This window comes from Exophiala spinifera (genome assembly GCF_000836115.1).
Source record: "Exophiala spinifera strain CBS 89968 unplaced genomic scaffold supercont1.4, whole genome shotgun sequence".
Taxonomy (NCBI): domain Eukaryota; kingdom Fungi; phylum Ascomycota; class Eurotiomycetes; order Chaetothyriales; family Herpotrichiellaceae; genus Exophiala; species Exophiala spinifera.
In genome coordinates this window covers 2,154,345-2,172,840 of record NW_015622516.1, presented here as the reverse complement: position 1 = coordinate 2,172,840, position 18,496 = coordinate 2,154,345, and the positions used below count along the sequence as shown (strand labels likewise).

Here is an 18,496-nt window from a genome sequence, read left to right as displayed (position 1 = left end):
AGTTCACAGAGACTTTATTTACCGCAAGCAATCAACCATTCTTGTAATGGTTATTGAATGGGGACCCGAGCACAGGGTGCAGATTTATCTTATTTTGGACTGACACTGCTGTGGTCGCCTTCTGCCTGGGTTTCCACATGCTCTATTCATGTACAAGGGGTAATTACTGAACCGAACACTTGCAAACATAGATGGTGCTTTGATACAGACTCAGGGTGCTGTGCACTTCAGTTCTTGAAGATATCAAACTGACCTACCACGTTCCTTGCACTGGCTGCGCCTTTACCAGATGCCTGGCAACATGGTATAACGCTTATTCTTGTACTTGTCTCCGAACTCCTTGCGATATCTCCTTTCCTTCTTTTTAGCCCATTGCGCCATTGGCAGCACGCTTATGATGATGAAGATAAGAACGCCCCAGCTTAGACCGCTCACAAGGTACACGCCCAGCCATGAGATCGTCTCGAAGAGATAGTTTGGACATGTGACAAGGCTGAAGAAAGGTCCTTGTGGAATTCCGCGCTCGTTACCTCCGGACGACCTGAGGCCCATCAGGGTTAGGTGAGAGTGCAGGTTTCCGAGCTCGCCCACGACGTAAAGAAGTAAACCCGAATATATGAGAGCAGGGTTCGGGCCAGCAGCAGCAGCAGAAGATGGAGAATAAATGAATGCGGCGATTAAAGCTCCCGAAAGAGCCCAGTAATGGAAACTGTTCTTGAAAACGTTGCGGAAAGGCATGGTGGCCGCCGAGAAACGATGGACAAAAACCGTCTCCAGCTCTCTCTTGACGAAGTGTAGGCAGACGAGCCAGCAGAGCAATTTCTGGACTTGTGACGTGGTTTGAGGTGCTGCAGGATAGATGTACGGCCGAAGGGCAAGCCACAGAGGATGTATTATGATCGGTCCAGCGTATTCAATGATGAAGACGGTTTGCCATCCAATTTGCGCTCCCAGATCCTTGACGTATATCGTGCTCTGATCCCGTAACCCAGTGACATACACCGTGGTATCTTTGGCATTTGGGATGACAGTGCCATCCGAGCCTTTTGTCACGCGTAGCTGGTGTACAGAATATTTGCTATGTTTCGCTAGTTCCGAGTATACTTCGGCCGTTGTTGTATTGCCAGCCACGCTCAGAGTCTCTGGGAGGGTCTTAATGGGCTTCCCTACACCTTTGTTAGCATTGGAAAGGGTAATGCTGTTCTTCAAGTATACCTCGAGGGCGCACCTGTAATGTCACAGGCTTGGACGCCATGCTGATGGATACGACCTGAGAACTGGGAGCACGGGTTGAATCTCGATTAGGAGTTGTTCCACCTAGGTAATGAAGACTTGTGGTCGATGTGAGTGCTGGGAGGAAACCAAGGTCTTGATGGTCAGTACGCAAAGTGGTTTGCTTATAAAAATGTGTTGACGGGAAACGCAGCCCAGCTGCAATACGAATAATTTGGACGTGTCACGAAGCTGCCAATGGCGGCAGAAGCCGTCATCCGCCTCGCCTCCGTACACAGGGACAACCACAATGCAAACGCAATGCTACGTTACTTACCTACAGTTTACATGGCGACGCGTCCTGTTATCCGCTGGCTTCTAGTCCAGCACAACTAGCTGCCCTTCTTCTTCCCGAGGTCTTATGTAAATTACACTGGTTAGCGGCATGTCTCTAGACATGGCTGTTTGTGGCTTGATGCCTCGTCGAATGGCCTGCAGCAAAGAACGGGACTATTTACCTACTATTTGCTGCGGTGGCTCCCCCCAGATTTCAGCCGTATGAAGAAAGGGGCTGGCTATGGTTCGGTCTTTCCCATTTTGCTCTGCTGTCGACGCGTCTTGAATCAGTATCCTCCGTTTACTGGCTTTGCTTTCCCCTTCGCAGTGAGTCAAGTCAGGTTCAAGCCATCACTAACGTGGAAATTCTCGCGCCGTATCTTTACAGGGTATTATTCAAGACTCCATCTCTTCTGGCAAGCCATTTCATATTGATTGCTCTTCACGGGGCAAGCACTTGGTCAGGATGCCGTCTCCATTCTCAAAACTCAAGACTGTGCTTTGTATTCCTGAGAACACCGAATCTCAAAAAGGTGATATTCGGCTGAGGTCGACCAATCAATCGGGTTCTTTGGTCAAGAACGATGGTGGTCGACAGAACTCCGCTGACTCCATCGGGTCTGGGTCGGTTGACGAGACTACAAGATCCAAACGAGTTATCAATGTTCTCAGAGCATTTAACCTCAGCAACTTGAAGACAGTGAAGGATGTCGCGCTCGTGGGAGTTGAGGGCGAGCCAATCGATGACAAGACCTATCTCATGGAGCGTATCGTTCAACTCGCTGCAGACCTACCGGTCACCAGCCGAACGAGCGCTACTTTGACTAATGCCTTCCTGAACGTGCTATGGACTGATCTTCAACATCCTCCACAGTCTTATCTGGGCCATAAATTCATATTTCGAAATGCCGATGGATCGGGCAACAATATTCTATGGCCTCACCTTGGTGCGGCAGGGCAACCCTATGCTCGTACAGTTCGCCCGCGTTTCTTGCAGCCTGTGGCTCGTCCGGATCCCGGGGTTATCTTCGACAGTATTCTAGCTCGCAAGAAATTCGATCCTCATCCTAACAAAATCTCAAGTGTACTGTTTTATGTCGCCACCATTATCATCCACGACATTTTTCATACTAGCCATGACGATTACAACATCTCAGAGGTGGATTCTTACCTCGATTTGGCTCCGCTCTACGGTAGCTCTGACGAACAACAAAAGGCTGTCCGGACACTGGAGAATGGGAAGCTAAAGCCAGATTGCTTCTCTGATATCAGAATTCTTGGATTCCCGCCAGGAGTCGGCGTCCTTCTCATAATGTTCAATCGGTTCCACAACCGTGTTGCAGAAGATCTGGCTCTCATCGATGAGGGTGGACGCTTCTCGAAGATCCTGCGCCCCTCTGGGGATTCCAAGAACGGTTCAAATCCGCGTAAAGAGTATGATGAGGCTCTCTTCCAGACTGCCAGGCTGATCACGACTGGCTTGTACATCAACATCATTATGAAGGACTATGTGAGAACCATTCTCAACCTGAATCGGGTCGACAGCGCTTGGAATCTCGACCCAAGGTCAGAGGAGGGGAAGGCCATTTTTGGCCACAAGATTCCTGAAGCAACCGGAAACTCAGTATCGGCAGAGTTTAACCTTGTGTATCGCTGGCACTCGTGCGTTTCAGAACGAGATGATCAATGGACAAACGAGGTCTATCACAAACTCTTCGGTGAAGCCGGGCCCGCCAATATCGGTGAATTTCTTTCTGGTCTCAACAAATGGGCACAAAGCCTGAGTCAAGACCCCCTCCAACGACCGTTCGCAGACCTCAAGCGTTCATCTGACGGAACATATCCCGATGAAGACTTATCGGCCATCTGGACTAAGGCGGTCTCTGATGTGGCTGGCCGGTATGGTGCGAGCCATGTACCTACGATCCTTAAAAACGTTGAGATTCTTGGGATAATCCAAAGTCGGTCGTGGAACTTAGCGAGTCTCAATGAATTCCGCGAATACTTCAAGCTCAAGCCATACGAGAAATTCGAAGACATCAATCCTGACCCTATTGTTGCAGAACAACTCAGGCGACTGTACGGCCATCCGGACAATGTTGAAATCTATCCTGGGGTGATAGTAGAAGCCGCCAAAGAAGCCAAGAAACCTGGCAGTGGACTTTGTACCAACTTCACGACCTCAAGGGCCATATTGTCCGACGCTGTGGCACTAGTGAGAGGTGATAGGTTTTACACGGTCGACTACAGTCCTGCAAACCTCACAAATTATGGGTTCAACCGAGCCGATTCAGATCCCTCTGTAGACTATGGCTGCGTCATGTATAAGCTCGTGCTAAATGCATTGCCCAACAGCTATCGAAGGGATTCTATATATGCGCACTATCCTTTGGTGGTGCCTGAGGAGAACAAGCTTATTCTCACGGGTTTGAAGAAGGCACAGCTATACGACTTTGAAAAGCCAGTCCATGTGGCTGCACCCGCAAGAGTGACAACTCTGGGCGCGTATAAGCTGATGATGAGCAATCTGGATGCCTTCCGGTCTACGTGGCATCCTGAAACGTTCATGGCCGGCCGTCGCGTGGGGTGGATCTCGAAGCAGTCGCCTGTTTTGGCAAGTATCCTTTTGGAAGCTGATGGTTTGGCGGACATCACGAAGAGGTTCTATTCAAGTGCCATTGTTCATTTCATCAAGGACGAGGCCTACGAGCTTGCGGGACGCCAGCAAGTTGACATTGTACATGATGTGTTCAATAAAGCTCATGTACGATTTGTTGCTGCTATGTTTCATATGCCCTCTGACGATCTGGACCTGTTGCTCTCTGCTGTATACGCCTGTTGCAGCACATCCCGAGATTCTTCTCACCAGTTTGCCACGTGTGTAAAGCTGCAAAAGGCACTTCGACGCCTTGCCGAATCTCTGCAAAGTCGCGTTGAGAATCTCCGGACCCATCATGCTGGATTACATTCGCATCCGACTGGTGATCTTGAAACCTACCTGAACAAAGCGATCCAAACGTGCGCCCATGTGGGGATGCCATTTGAACAAATCGTATGGGAGGAAGTCATCCCTGTTGCGGCTACGGTTTATGTATATCTGTCGCGGCACTTCGCTGAAGCTCTGGACTATCTTCTTAGACAGGGCGAGGGGGGCGTCTCCCAGATTTCACAAAACAAGATTCACGAATCCGTCAAAGAGGTGATGAGCAAGGTCTCCCCAACGACATTTGTCAGGGAGGGGGTGACTTCGTTCTCTTTTCAGGACGGAGGTCACCAGATTGAGATTTCTCCTCGGCAATATGTTATCTGCGACTTGGTAAGTTTCTCTTTAGTACGGCAGGTGCCTTCGTCAACTGACCAGTTTCTCAGGAACAGACTGAAACTACGCCAATCGAGTTAGGAGGGGAAGTAGGTCTGTGTCAACTCCTGCGGGATTCAGCGTTTTCTGCCGCTCTCCAAGTCATTGCTCAGCTAAAAGGATTGAGACGAGCAGATGGATCAGTTGGGGCACTCCGAACCTTACATGGGACCGACTTGACCACGTATCTTAACAAGGAGGAGAGTATGAGCTTTCCTCATCCACTCTCGATGAAGGTTGACTGGCAGGAACATATGATGGCCGAAGATCGCGAACTGAGCTGATCAGACATCCCATACATCATGAGCTATCGGAGGATTGGATATTGTCTTTTGAAAGCCTAATTCGAACCTCGAGCTTGCGAGAGTCTCGGTCATCGACATTCCCCTCGTCAAAGAATTCGAATTAAGGCCGATTGATGCGAGACAAGGAAAGGCGTGATACGGTTAGGCTCTCGGCTTGTTGGTGGTGCCAGACCAGAGGCAGTTATGAAAGAGAATTGGACGGAAAAGCAATTTTCATTCAACCGTCACTTGATACGTCCAGAAGCTTCTGTAGCAGGCAGCAGTACTTAACATGGGATGAAAGACCCTCCTGGGTACCTAGAGTGCAGGTGGCCGTTAAACAATATCGCGACGAAATATACTAAGATTGGTGCCCCCTGTAAGTCAACATACGTCAGTTGATTCCCTGGAAGTTCTGAGATGCTCCAGAAGGCCGAACGGGGAGGCTGAGAAGGCGAAGAGGGAGCGAGAGTATATCAAGTACCCGGCTGGAAAAAGAGCAATAAGAGTAAATAAATCCCAAGGCGGCCAACTTACTCCGTACGCAATTAGACGTCATTTTCAAAATTTAGCCCTGACACCCGCAAACCCGCATATTACATGCGCTTGCTTTAATTCCGTCGCCTTCACTTAACAACCCGTCCGATCACTCAATCGCTCACGCTGCATGCAAGCCATCTCGTCCCTTTCTCCTTCATCTCATTCTCGCTGCTGTTGTCCGCTGCTCCATCTGCAGTTTTAATACCAGTTCCGTTCCGAAAGCAAGGAGTCCGGGGACAGTACATCTTTCCTGCCGCACATCTCAACTTGCAGTGAGACCTTGTTGCCCTGGATCTTGCAGTATTGCATCTTCCTCCCGTTTGTGGTGACTAGGCCGAATTGTCAGGGCAGACCAGGAGTTTGCATCCACCTCCTACAATATTCCATCTCTCCTATTCTCCGAAGCGTCGTCGCACTCTGGTGGATTTCTCAGGCTGATCGAAAGCGCACTTCTTAGATGCAGCCTATGCTGCAACATAGTGGTCTTCAGTGAAGATGGGGAAGGTTACGAGGAAGCCACAGGAAAAGCACAAGGTGTCTCTGGTGAGTCGGACATCCAGGTCAAATTATGGAGTTCATGCTAATTCAGCTGCTATAGTCACCTGCGGTATCAGATCTTGTTCAAAAAGTTTCCACCGTCCCTCTCGCAGATCTCCCCGCCCTCTTCAGCGGCTGGTCGCAAAGATGGCCCTACCCTCGTGGTGATTTGAACAATTGGATCGAACCTCTTGATCGCTTCGATAGCATCCTTCAGTCTTTTAATGCAAAATACGGCCTGGACAAAGGTCCACAGACGACCCCATTTGGCATATCCTTATTGCTTGAACAGAGTCCGGGAACCGATGAGAAGAGACTGAAAGAGTTAGGTTTTGGACCGGAAGGTGATAGAGAGCTTGTGGAAGCGATCCTGGTCTTCTCGAAATTGCTGGTGGAAAAATGTGCGAATCGTACAGTCTACAACAGCACAGATCGCTTGAATGATCTCCTCAACACCACGTCCTTGTCCCTCCTACATACCACTCTACGCATCACTTTCTATCTAGCACAGCGGTTTGCCGATAGAGCTCTTGGGTCGCGGCCTTTGGCGGGCAAGTTCTACGACTTTGATCACGACCGTTTGCAAAAGTTGGCAGCTCCCTTCGGCCAGCTATTACCATCAAGCAAGCGCGGCACCCTGTCTCCGGTGAAGACGACGAAGTCAAAAGAGAAAGCGAGTCATGGCACCAAAGCTAGGCGAAGCTCCGTCACCGTCAGCCCGAACGACTTCCGCTCCATGTGTAAGGATGCGTCGAACCATAAGGACGCTGGGAAGGTAGCGCTTACGCCTGACCGAGACTGGCATACATGGGCATATGTCAAAGTTACATGGTTATCGCAGCGTTCAGAGAAGCACACAGCTGGCAAGGATGAATCTTCCGATCTTCCAGAAGCTCCATCAACACCTACTCCTGCCAGACAATCGTCCGGGCTCAGCAGACTGGATACGAGTGGTTCACCGAATGCGCACTCCCACGAAAAGAGTGGTGGACGGCAAACCGCAGACAGCGATTTGCACTGCATCGAGCTTACACACACAGAGCTGGCCAGCACCTCGATCGAAGCCATCCTGCGAGATCAACCTGAAGACATGCCGCCCAATGCGCGATACGAGCTGCTGCACCAGCTTCGTGTCGCGTACGGCTTGATGACTTCGGCGAAGACTCGGAAGGAACTGCTCGCCATTCGATTACTCGCCATCATGAGTCTTGCCAATGTTTTCAACGAGGCGGATTTCTCTCAGAAGGTTTTTCCGACCGGAACTGGAGTGCACAAGCCTCACGAGTTGATCCAGCAGCTTGTGAGTTTAGCTCAAGATGCGAAAAGAGGGCAGTCTTCCGTGTCATTGTATCTACAAACCCTTGCGATGGAGACGATGACATATCTAGCCCATTTCAAGTCGTTCGGCTCGGAGATCAATACGGCTTTAGGAGCCGGCTCTTCGCAAGGCCTTCTGTCTCAATTGATATTGAAAGGCTTGAACGACATTGCTAAGGATCACGACAGCACCGATACTCCAGTGGGAGATGAATGGCGGGAAGCAATTTTCTCTATGCCTCGGACACTGATTGAAGTGGCGGGTCATCACGGCCGGTCGAGCGAGGCTGTCATCGCTTCCTCTTTCATCACAACATATCTGTCTGGTTTCGACGTCACAACTGGAAAAGCTCTGCGTGTTCATTTGCAGATGCTTGATTTCGTCAAAATGTTTTTCCACCATTTCAAGGACGGCCTCACGACCCTGCTGGCAAACAGTGCATTCGAACGCATTAGCAATCTTCTGAGCAAATTGGTGCATGGCGCCTGGTCCATGCTGCAGGACGGTGAGGGCATTCCGGCGCAATACAAGACTCGCGTTACGGATTATGAGATTCCGTACATGCACCAGCAGATCATTCGATCCATCATCGACATGATCAATGATATCAGTACCCACCAAGGGCCCCAGGCAGATCGTGTCTTGAGAAGCCTTGTTGACTCCCAAGCACTCCTCCGAGCCTTCCGTCTCGTCACTGATCATTTGACAGCCTTCGGTGCGCACACCTGGAGCGAAGTTGTCAAAGCGATATGTGGGTTCCTTCATAATGAGCCGACTAGCTATACCGTCATCTCGGAAGCAGGCATCATACAGAGTCTCCTGGATACTGTCACAGTTGGCCAGAAAGCTGAGGATGTTCGGAATACGAGGTCCGTATCGTCCCAACCTGAGAATCGTCCGCAGGGTATACCACCAGTGCAAGATGCAATAGTCAATGTGTCTCAGGCGTTTGGTGCTATATGTCTGACGAATGCTGGTTTCGATCAGTTCAAGGCCTCTGGTGTTTTGGAGAAGTTTTTTGAGATTTTCGAGTCGCCAGCGCATGTCAAAGTCTTGACTGATGCCAATGTTTTCGCCCTCCTCGGATCAACTTTTGATGAGCTCATTCGGCACCATCCGAATATGCGAACCGCAGTCATGAGTGCAGTCATTGTTATGCTGTCACGCGTAAGACACATCAGCAGGGCACTGTCTGTCAATTTTGGCGCCGGACCAAAACTCTGGGTTCCTTCTCAAGAGTTCCCTGTCCCTTGTGGTGGCCGGGAAGCTCTTTCGCTTGAGATCGTCCCCCCTCCGTCAACAGAAAATGGCATCGCTCCTCCCCCTAGAGTCCTGGAATTGCCTAACGGGAACAAGCTGACTATCGATGACTCGATTTTACCCCCCAGCATCGTACCCGACACCCCCAGGGATGAAGACAACGACGGTCTCAAAGCGAACGACTATGTAAGGCCTGCCGTTGGCTTCTTGGTCACATTTTTCGAAAACCAGAGCCTGTGCAACATCTTCTTGGAGCATGGAGCCTGCGATTTGGTTTTGGATCTCGTGACTCTACCAAGCTTACCAGTGTCAAATGAGCCCTTCGACAGAATTACAGGGATGTTCCAAGAGTTGGCCGCTGCCATACACATGATGGCTGAGTGCAAGCCTCACATCGTTCTCCCTACTCTGTCAGACCGCGCACGTTTCGCTTGCAATGAGTTGAGACACTTTGCACAGTGTCAACCCAAGGATTGGTCAAGCTACTTTGGGAAGTTGGTCAACCCGACACAACAGTCATCCGAAATGACATCTACTAGTCAAGACGTCGAGAACACCGGGACTCATGTGGTTAGGGCTTTGATGGCAGTGTTCAGCCTTGCTCAAGTCCTGGCAGAAGTGTTCAATGCTCCGATGTACAACACGAGATCAACTCAAAATCTGCTCTTCTCTCAAGTCAATCTCGCAGATGTTTTTGCGGAAATCGTGAAGGCAATGGGTTCCGTCTCGGCTGCATGTTACCGAGAAGACATTGCCATACAGCTGGATATCCCTGCTGGATGGGCTCTGGAAACGCGTCCCGAAAACTTTTCAACGGGTGATGATGAGGTGGACAAAATCTTGAGTGTCCGTGGGAATGGGACGCAAATCCATAGCGACTCGGCTTCAAATCCGACAGGAAACGATACCAATGCCGCCGTCAGCAGTGATAAATTAGCCAAGGACAAGCACACAGCTGCGTTCAAGAATCTTCAAACTCTACGCTATCTCCTTGTCGAAACTCCAGCAGCCATTACCGAGTTCTTTTGCCGCCTAGGACGTGGGATCACCGGGCGACGACGCCCCGACACCTTCTCGCGCCAGAAGAATGCCGTGGTCGCGAAGGCTCTAGCAAAAGCCTATCTTACCGAACTCCAGCCATACTTCCTCAGCCCCGTAACCACCGAAGAGCATGTCACGTCTCGGTTCACATATTTGGTAATTGCTTTGGACAATGTCCGCCGGAGCTTCTTCGATGACAGTCATCCTACGTCTGGACCGATCTCACTTCCAGCTAGACAAAGCTTCGTCATCGAGGCCTTTCGCGAAGCCGGCGGCATTAAGAGCTTGACATCAATCGGAACAGAGTTTTTTGACAAGCTTAAGTCTTGCAAGGTAGAGGAGTTCATGTTCTCTGCCAATACCGGGCTTAAAATCTGCCTCGATATCCTAGACGAATTCACCAACTCCAAGAACATAATGGATTCTGCCCAATCAAACACAATGAAGATGACGGACCCGAGCAAGCAGATCTGGTTCGTGCCTAGTCAAGTCCTTGTGAACCTACGCACCGAAGCAATTCCACTGACCAAGTTGATTTGGGAGAGTGAATATGCCGATCAGGCCTCAAACGATGTCGTACAGAAGCTGATTTCCATTTTGAATCACATCCAAACTGCCGATCACGAGAATGAAGCCGTCCGAGACCGGAAGAGCATTCCTAAGCTGGAGACATTCTCTCCAAGAAAGGTGGGCATTGATCCTCAAAGAATCAACTATCTTAAAGAGAAAGGCTATGATGAGAGTCTTGCTCGAGAGGCTCTGTACCGAGTCAATCCTTCTCCAAACAGCAGTAACAACCCTGCAGAGGAATACTGCAAAGCTTTCAAGTCGAATCCATGGCGCAGACGACTCCCGATTCCAGCGGACGAAAGCAATCTTACCGCAACTACCAGAGAGACTCCAAACATCACAAGCCCTATCCCGAGTGTATTGACAGCTTCCAGTGGGGCTATCGAAGCCGCGCTCGCCGAGGTTGTCAACAGCGCCAATGGTTCAAATGAGATGGAGGATGTTGTGGCATCTGATCCCCAAGCATCGTCTGGGTCTGCGCCATCTGGTAATTCTGGCCATTCGGTATCGTCCGCTATGGACCTCAGCAACATCTTAAACGACGATGGCCCGGTTGGAGAGCGCCAGTCAAGTCACCCGTCTCCACCTTCCCCTGGTCTAAATGTCCCTACGCCCCATACTGTTGAGGAACTCAATCGCTTGAGACATGAGCTCAGAGAGGATCTTCCAGAGCGCTGCATCAACATTCTTCACAACCATCCCAATCTGACCTTTGAATTGTCTGATTTGATTTTCAGTGCTTCGAAGGCCTCGAGGCAAGGTCATGAAGTGTTTTGGACGACAGTAATTGAGGTACTCTTGGGAGGGCTTCTCTCAAATCAGTTCGACAAAGATTCAAAGGAAGGAAGCATTGAGGCTACCGGGAAGAAAATTTCCGCCAGTGCCCATCTCATCGCTCTGCTTATCCAGAGTGGCGATGTTCTCGACACAACTCTCGGAGTTTTCCAAGAGTCTTTTGACGGACTTCTGTCCTACCTTCGTTTACCAGCTCCAGATGGACGGTCAGCTGACGAGTCCTTCCCATGGGTAGCTCCCGTCTTGTTGATTATCGAGAAGATGCTGTCAAGAGACAGTGAGCCTGCACAGATCAAATGGAATCCGCCTAATGACCTTGAGACTAGCAGCAAGGCAGAGTTAGTCCCGATTGATGTCCTTGATGGCAAGGTGAAACAAGAATTGTTCGACATACTCGTCGATATTCTTCCACGCGTTGGAAAAGATCGGAACATGGCTGTCGCTGTCACGAGGGTACTCGTCATCTTGACTCGGTCCCGAGACATCGCAACCCGCCTTGCTGAAAAGCGCAACCTGCAGAGACTCTTCCTGATGGTCAAGCAGCTTGTCAACGGCGTCAATCATCGGATGCAGAACTCTTTCATGACCATCTTGCGACACATAGTGGAAGACGATGACACCGTGAAGCAAATCATGCGAAGTGAGATCAAAGCCTTGTTCAATTCTAGAAGTCCCAGAAACCAACTCGATACCACGGCTTATGTCCGGGAGCTTTATCATTTAGTCCTGCGTTCTCCAGAACTCTTTGTGCAAGTCACAAATGAGATGGTCAAACTAGCTGCATGGACACCTCATGGAACCGGAGCCGTTAACCTTGTTCTCAGAGAAAATGACACTTCCAAATCAAAGGATCAAAGTACAGATGCACAGACACGGCCGATCAAGGAGAGTGAGGATGTTTCAATGCAACCTGCAGCGACCGTAGAGGTCCCCGATGATGCGTCCCAAGCTCACAACAAGAGCAAGGTTTCAGAGACGAGACCTCCAGTAATCGAGCATCCCGACGGAGTCATCCACTTCATCTTGTCGGAGATTTTGACATACAGGAACGTGGAGGACAAGGAACCTTCCACAGAAGTGGCAACGAAACCCGAGCAGACCCCCGACAGATCATCTTCCCTCGAGACGGCCGACATCTCTATGCCCTTACCTCATGCCCAGCAGAAAGTCGAAAAGGCAAAATTCAAACAAGTAGACCACCCGATCTTCTCCTACCGGTGCTTCTTGATGTACAGCTTATCCGAGCTGTTACATTGTTACAATTCTACCAAGATTGAGTTCATCACCTTCAATCAAAAGGCGGACCCTAAGGCTGCTACACCTTCGAAACCTCGGGCCAATATTCTCAATTACTTTCTGGATGGCTTGATTCCGTCTGGTTATGTTGATAAAGAAGACTCCCTCGTGTTCAAGAAAAAGTTATTGACGAGCGACTGGGCAATTAGGGTGATAGTAGCTCTTTGCTCTAAGACCGGAGAGTCGGGCCCGGTAGTACCCTCGCAGCGTCATCCATCACAACCTCAAGTTGACGAGGTAGACAACGAACCAGAACTCCAGTATGTGCGGCGTTTCGTTCTGGAGCATGCCATTAAATCTTACAAGGACGCTATCTCTTCCAGCGACTCACGGCAAGCCAAATATAGCAAACTCCTTTGTCTCGCAGATATGTTCAACCGACTTCTGACGAAACCAGTCGTACCTGATGGAGCTGCCGGGTCACAGAACACGTCCTACAAGGCTCTTGCACGAATGATGTTCGAAAAGAATCTTACAGCGGTCTTGACAAGCTCACTTGCGGAGATAGACTTATCGTTCCCCGGATCCAAACGAGTCATTAAATTCATACTTCGACCCTTGCAAGAACTTACTACTCTTGCCACACATCTTAGTCTGACAGAGCCCGACTTCGTCAACTCTGTTAGCTCAAGCACTGACGAGGACCTCATTTCTTCAGCATCGTCCGTGTCTGATGTGGACGAGGATCGTGAGGAAACCCCGGACCTTTTCAGAAATTCCGCCTTGGGTATGCTAGACCCAGACCGTGACTCAGAGTCGGATTCCGAAGACGATGAGGAAGAGGACGATGAGGAGATGTATGACGAGGAATACGACGACGAGATGGAGTACGATGACGGCGTCGGCGGACCCAATGATGATGAAGCTGTCAGTGATGAAGAGCTTGACGAGGACATGGGCCCCGAGGGTGAAATCGAAGGTCTCCCTGGGGACGTTCCTATGGACATCGAATTCGTCGTCAACAATCCTCATATGGAAGTGGACACGGATGAGGATGAGAATGACGACGAGGAAGACGAAGAGGATACAGACGACGAAGATGATGATGACGAAGATGACGACATCATGGTCGAGGAAGACGACGATGAGCATGGTGGCGAGATCAACGGTGACGATGAAAACGACAGTCTCAATGATATCCATGGTGACGAAGGCGAGTGGGAAGATGAGGAAGATGACGAAGATGAACTCAGCGAGGGTCAAGAAGATCATCCCACTATCGATTTCGACGGCGACGAGATGCCCCTTGACACACAAGGGAACCTTCCTGCTCCAGGAGTCCTCAGTAACCTTCTTCGTGTTCTTGGAGACCACGAAATGGAAGGTCCACCTGTTCACACCCACCATATCCCGGCAGATCTTATCGTCCCAGCAGCCGATAACGGAGATCCTGACGATGAGGACGAAGACGATGAAGATGTCGATGATCCTGACGAAATGGACGAGAATGAGGACATGGAATACGGCGATTTCGATCACTTCTTGGCTGGCGCTGGAGCTGACGGCGAGCGCGTCATCTGGGAAGCGCACTTTCCACATGCACGTCCACGCCCGCGACATTTCCGCGGCCCAACACACTTTTCCAGCTTCATGGGTCGTCGAATTGGGGGTCGAGATGATCTGATAGCAATGGGCCGCCCTGGTCGTCTTCCGCAACACGGTCGACCTGGGATGGATGACGGCACGAATCCTCTCTTGAGACGACCTCAACAAGACCATTCTCATCCGCGTCGCGTCGACACACTTGGACCCAACTTCTTTATGGCGCCTGGGATGGACAACATCGCGGGGCTGCCTGGGCTGCCCCCATTCGGCGGCACCGCTTTCCAGACCATTATCCGTCAAGGAGATACAATCGAAACCGGAGGGCATGGCGCAATGCTGGATGCAATCCTCCAAGCACTGCATCGTGTCGGCGAACGTGGCCCAGACGGTCGTATTGAATTTCAGTTGAACCTTCCAGATATTCAGAACGTCTTGCGACCAGCCATGTCAGGTGTAGCACCTCGACATCACAGCCGAGAAGAGTCGACCCGTCTCTACAATTTTGTCCCGGCCCTCACCATGACGAGATGGCAAGAGGAAGCCCGCCTGCTTTTCGGCAATACCTATGTGGATAAACTTCAACGCGTTCAATTACTCATTATGTCTCTTTTGGTCCCTCTGGCTCAAGAAGAGGAGAAAGAGCGCCGACGCAAGCGTGAAGAAGAGCAGAGAGCAGAACGTGAAGAGATGGAACGACTGCGAATAGAAACAGAGCGACGTCAGAAAGAGGAAGAAGAGCGTGAGGCTGCAGCGAAAGCCGAAGAAGAACGTTTGAGAGCCGAAGAAGCCGTTGCTGCGGCACGAGACCATGATGAAGGCGCCTCAGAACACGACGATAACGACACTGAGCCGATGGAAGACGTCCAGGGTACCGAAACGAGACTTCCAGAAGAGCATATCGAAGGCGAACCATCCGAGTCACAACCTCGGGTCTACACGACCATTCGAGGCCGTGAACTTGACATAACTGGCCTCGACATCGACAACGACTATCTCGAAGCCCTTCCCGAGGAACTTCGAGAGGAGGTTGTCATGCAACAATATGCCTTGAGACGCGACCAGGCACGCGAACAAGGTGACGAATCAGCAGTGATCGACCCAGACTTCCTGAATGCTCTTCCTGAGGATATTCGAGAAGAACTTCGACAACAAGAAGCTCATGCCCAGCGCAGACGTGAAAGAGAAGCAGCTCGACGACAAGCTGCTGCGGGCGCCGGAGCCATGCCACAGGTAGAGGAAATGGACAACGACACATTTCTTGCGACATTGGACCCAGCTTTCCGACGGGTCATCCTTGCTGAACAACCGCCTGAGATCTTGCGCCAGCTTGATCCTAGACACGCAGCCGAGGGTCGCGCTCATGCTAGGCGCTTTTTCCACTATCCTAATGTCAGTGATCGCGAAGGGCGCGATGGCAGAGGGAATGAGGATGGGGCTCAGCGTGACAACAAGCGATTCATTGTGCAAATGGTCGACAAATCTGGCGTGGCCACATTACTGCGCCTAATGTTCATTCCACAACAAGGATCTCTGCGCACCAACCTCTGGCACATCCTCCGAAACATTTGTGGTAACCGCCAGACTCGCTTTGAGGTCATCAATCTTTTGCTGGTGGTCCTTAAGGAAGGATCGACCGATGTGGGAGCCGTGGAACGGAGTCTGGCTAATCTCTCCCTTCGTGCCAGAGTCCCTGTTGGACAGAAGACCCCTCAACCACTGAAGCGTACATTGTCGGTACAGTCTGGTGGCGGTCTTGGTGAGGACGTGACTCCTCTTGTGGTTGTGCAACAATGCTTATCAGCGCTGAAACAACTCTGTCAAAACAGCGTACACACTCGGACCATCTTCCTACGTGAAGTAGATGTCGGGCAATCTTCCAAGAAGGGTAAGGAGAAAGTCAAACAGACGAAGACTGTCAAATATCCTTTGAATGACTTGATAGGTCTCCTGGACCGCAAGCTGATCGTGGAGAGCTCCACCTGTCTACAGTCTTTGGCAGAGCTTCTATCTTCAGTGACCCAACCTTTGGCAGTCCTTCTGCGCAAAGACAAGGAGAAGACGTTAGAAGATGGAGCGCCTGCCCAAGACGATCAAAATCACGAAACCTCAGCGTCTGCAGAACAGTCACAAGCTCCACAGAGTAGCGAAGTTCGAGATGTCGAAATCAGGGACGCTCCTACTACGACTCCAGCAAACAACGAAACCGCAACCGCAGGCGCGGGCGCGACAGCCCAGCAATCTGAAGCGCCAGGACCAATTGACGATCTGAACGGTGAGGAAGCCAAGTTGAAAAAGCCTTTCGAGCCACCAGTCATTTCAGAGCACAACCTCCAGCTCGTGGTCAGCATCTTCGTGGCGCCAGAGTGCAATAGTGACACTTTCCACTCAACTTTGGAGACGCTCTCGAGCCTTTCGTGCATTCCTAACACGGCGGCTGTCTTTAGCAGAGAACTGATCAACCATGTCAAACATCTGTCGCAGTCAATCTGGACAGACCTCGAGGAGCTCCTCCCTCAATTGAAGGAGGCCCAGTCGATTACAGATCTTCAAGCAGTTTCTTCGACCAAGTTTTCGCATGGAGGATCCGATCAAGTCAAGTTGTTGCGAGTACTTCAGGCCTTGGACTATCTATCTGCGGCAAAATCAGACGCGGATGGGGCGGACGACAAAAGCGTTTCTAAGAGCATCCTCACAACTTCTTACGATAGCCTTGCTCTCAGACCATTGTGGAACAAACTGAGCGAGTGTCTTACCACGATCCGAGATAAAGACAACATTACCGGCTTTGCGACTATTCTTCTACCGCTGATTGAGTCACTCATGGTTGTTTGCAAGAACACTTCTCTCAAGGACTCGGTCTTGGCTCGACAAGTTCGAGACCAGCTGCCAGGAAGTCCAGCTCCAGAAACAATGGACGAAGTTCACGAACTGTTCTTCAACTTCACCACCGAACATCGCAAAATCCTGAATGACATTGTCCGCCAGTCACCGAAGCTGATGCAGGGCAATGGCAGTTTCAGCCTGTTGGTGAAGAACTCAAAGGTGCTAGACTTTGACAACAAACGCACCTATTTCACGAAACAAATTCATTCTCGCCTCCATCAACAGCGGCACATTCAGCCACCATTACAACTCAATGTTCGGCGTGACCAGGTGTTCCAGGACTCCTACAAAGCCTTGTATTACAAGACTGCCGATGAGATGAAATACGGCAAATTGAACATTCGATTCAATGGCGAAGAAGGCGTTGACGCAGGGGGTGTTACCCGAGAATGGTTCCAAGTTCTCGCCCGTGGCATGTTCAACCCTGACTGGGCCCTGTGGCAGCCAGTCGCTTCTGATCGTACTACATTCCATCCTAATCCTCTCAGCTGGATCAATGGTGAACATCTTCTGTATTTCAAGTTTATTGGTCGTATCATCGGAAAAGCACTGCATGAAGGCCGTGTGCTTGACGCTCACTTCAGCAGAGCAGTCTACAAGCGACTACTTGGGAAAGAACCCAATCTCAAAGACCTTGAGTCAATGGATCTCGACTACTACAAGAGTTTGGTCTGGATTCTGGAAAACGACATCACCGATGTCATCACCGAGGATTTCTCCGTCATTGAAGAGCAATTTGGCGAAGAGAAAGTGGTTGATCTGATTCCAAATGGACGGAACATCCCTGTCACTGACGAGAACAAGCGAGAGTACGTGAATGCTCAAGTCCGCTATCGTCTCACAACTTCGGTCCAAGAGCAGCTCGAAAATTTTGTTCGAGGTTTCCATGATATCATTCCTGCTGAATTGGTTGCGATTTTTGACGAGCAAGAGCTGGAGCTCTTGATTTCTGGGTTACCGGAGATCGATGTGGATGATTGGCGCGCTCATACCGAGTATCATAACTATACAGCCAACAGTCCACAGATCACTTGGTTTTGGCGAATTGTCCGAGGAATGAGCAACGAAGAGCGAGCGAAACTACTCCAATTTGTGACTGGCACGAGCAAGGTCCCCCTCAATGGCTTCAAAGACCTGGAAGGAATGCAAGGAAATACCTTGTTTAGCATTCACAAGTAAGTTTTCCGTTTCAGTACACTCCCTCGCGAATGCTAACCATGTTACAGGGACCCCAGTCAGAATCGCCTTCCTACCAGCCATACTTGTTTCAATCAGCTTGATCTACCAGCTTACGATGATTTCGACACGCTCAAGGGTAGCTTGATGACAGCCATCAACCTTGGCGCTGATTACTTCGGTTTTGCATAAGTGCTTTTCTAGAGAGTGGTGAAAGCGGGTCGTCGGGTTGGCTTTCGTTGTGAAAATAGGGACAGCATTTCCATCGGTGTTATTGTGTGATTAGGGCGTTTATGGGAAAAGGCCGCCGGCGAGGTGGCAAGAACATTTACAAAGGGCTAGCAA

At 50.4% G+C, this 18,496-nt stretch overlaps 3 protein-coding genes across 3 annotated transcripts; 2 read left to right on the top strand and 1 right to left on the bottom strand.

Annotated features, from left to right (window-relative positions):
* Nucleotides 1–282: 282 nt before the first annotated feature.
* Nucleotides 283–1,255, bottom strand: PV08_05983 (uncharacterized protein; the record flags this gene model as incomplete). The annotated part of the gene is made up of 2 exons (XM_016380322.1): nt 283–1,166; nt 1,216–1,255. The coding sequence occupies 2 exons, from the start codon at nt 1,253–1,255 to the stop codon at nt 283–285; spliced, it is 924 nt and encodes a 307-aa protein (XP_016236149.1).
* A 759-nt stretch (nt 1,256–2,014) lies between these two features.
* Nucleotides 2,015–5,190, top strand: PV08_05982 (uncharacterized protein; the record flags this gene model as incomplete). Its single annotated transcript, XM_016380321.1, has 2 exons — nt 2,015–4,864; nt 4,918–5,190. The coding sequence occupies 2 exons, from the start codon at nt 2,015–2,017 to the stop codon at nt 5,188–5,190; spliced, it is 3,123 nt and encodes a 1,040-aa protein (XP_016236148.1).
* A 1,035-nt stretch (nt 5,191–6,225) lies between these two features.
* On the top strand, nt 6,226–18,343 carry PV08_05981 (uncharacterized protein; the record flags this gene model as incomplete). The annotated part of the gene is made up of 3 exons (XM_016380320.1): nt 6,226–6,273; nt 6,329–18,150; nt 18,202–18,343. 3 exons carry the CDS (start codon nt 6,226–6,228, stop codon nt 18,341–18,343), a joined length of 12,012 nt encoding a protein of 4,003 aa, XP_016236147.1.
* Between the last annotated feature and the right edge of the window lie 153 nt (nt 18,344–18,496).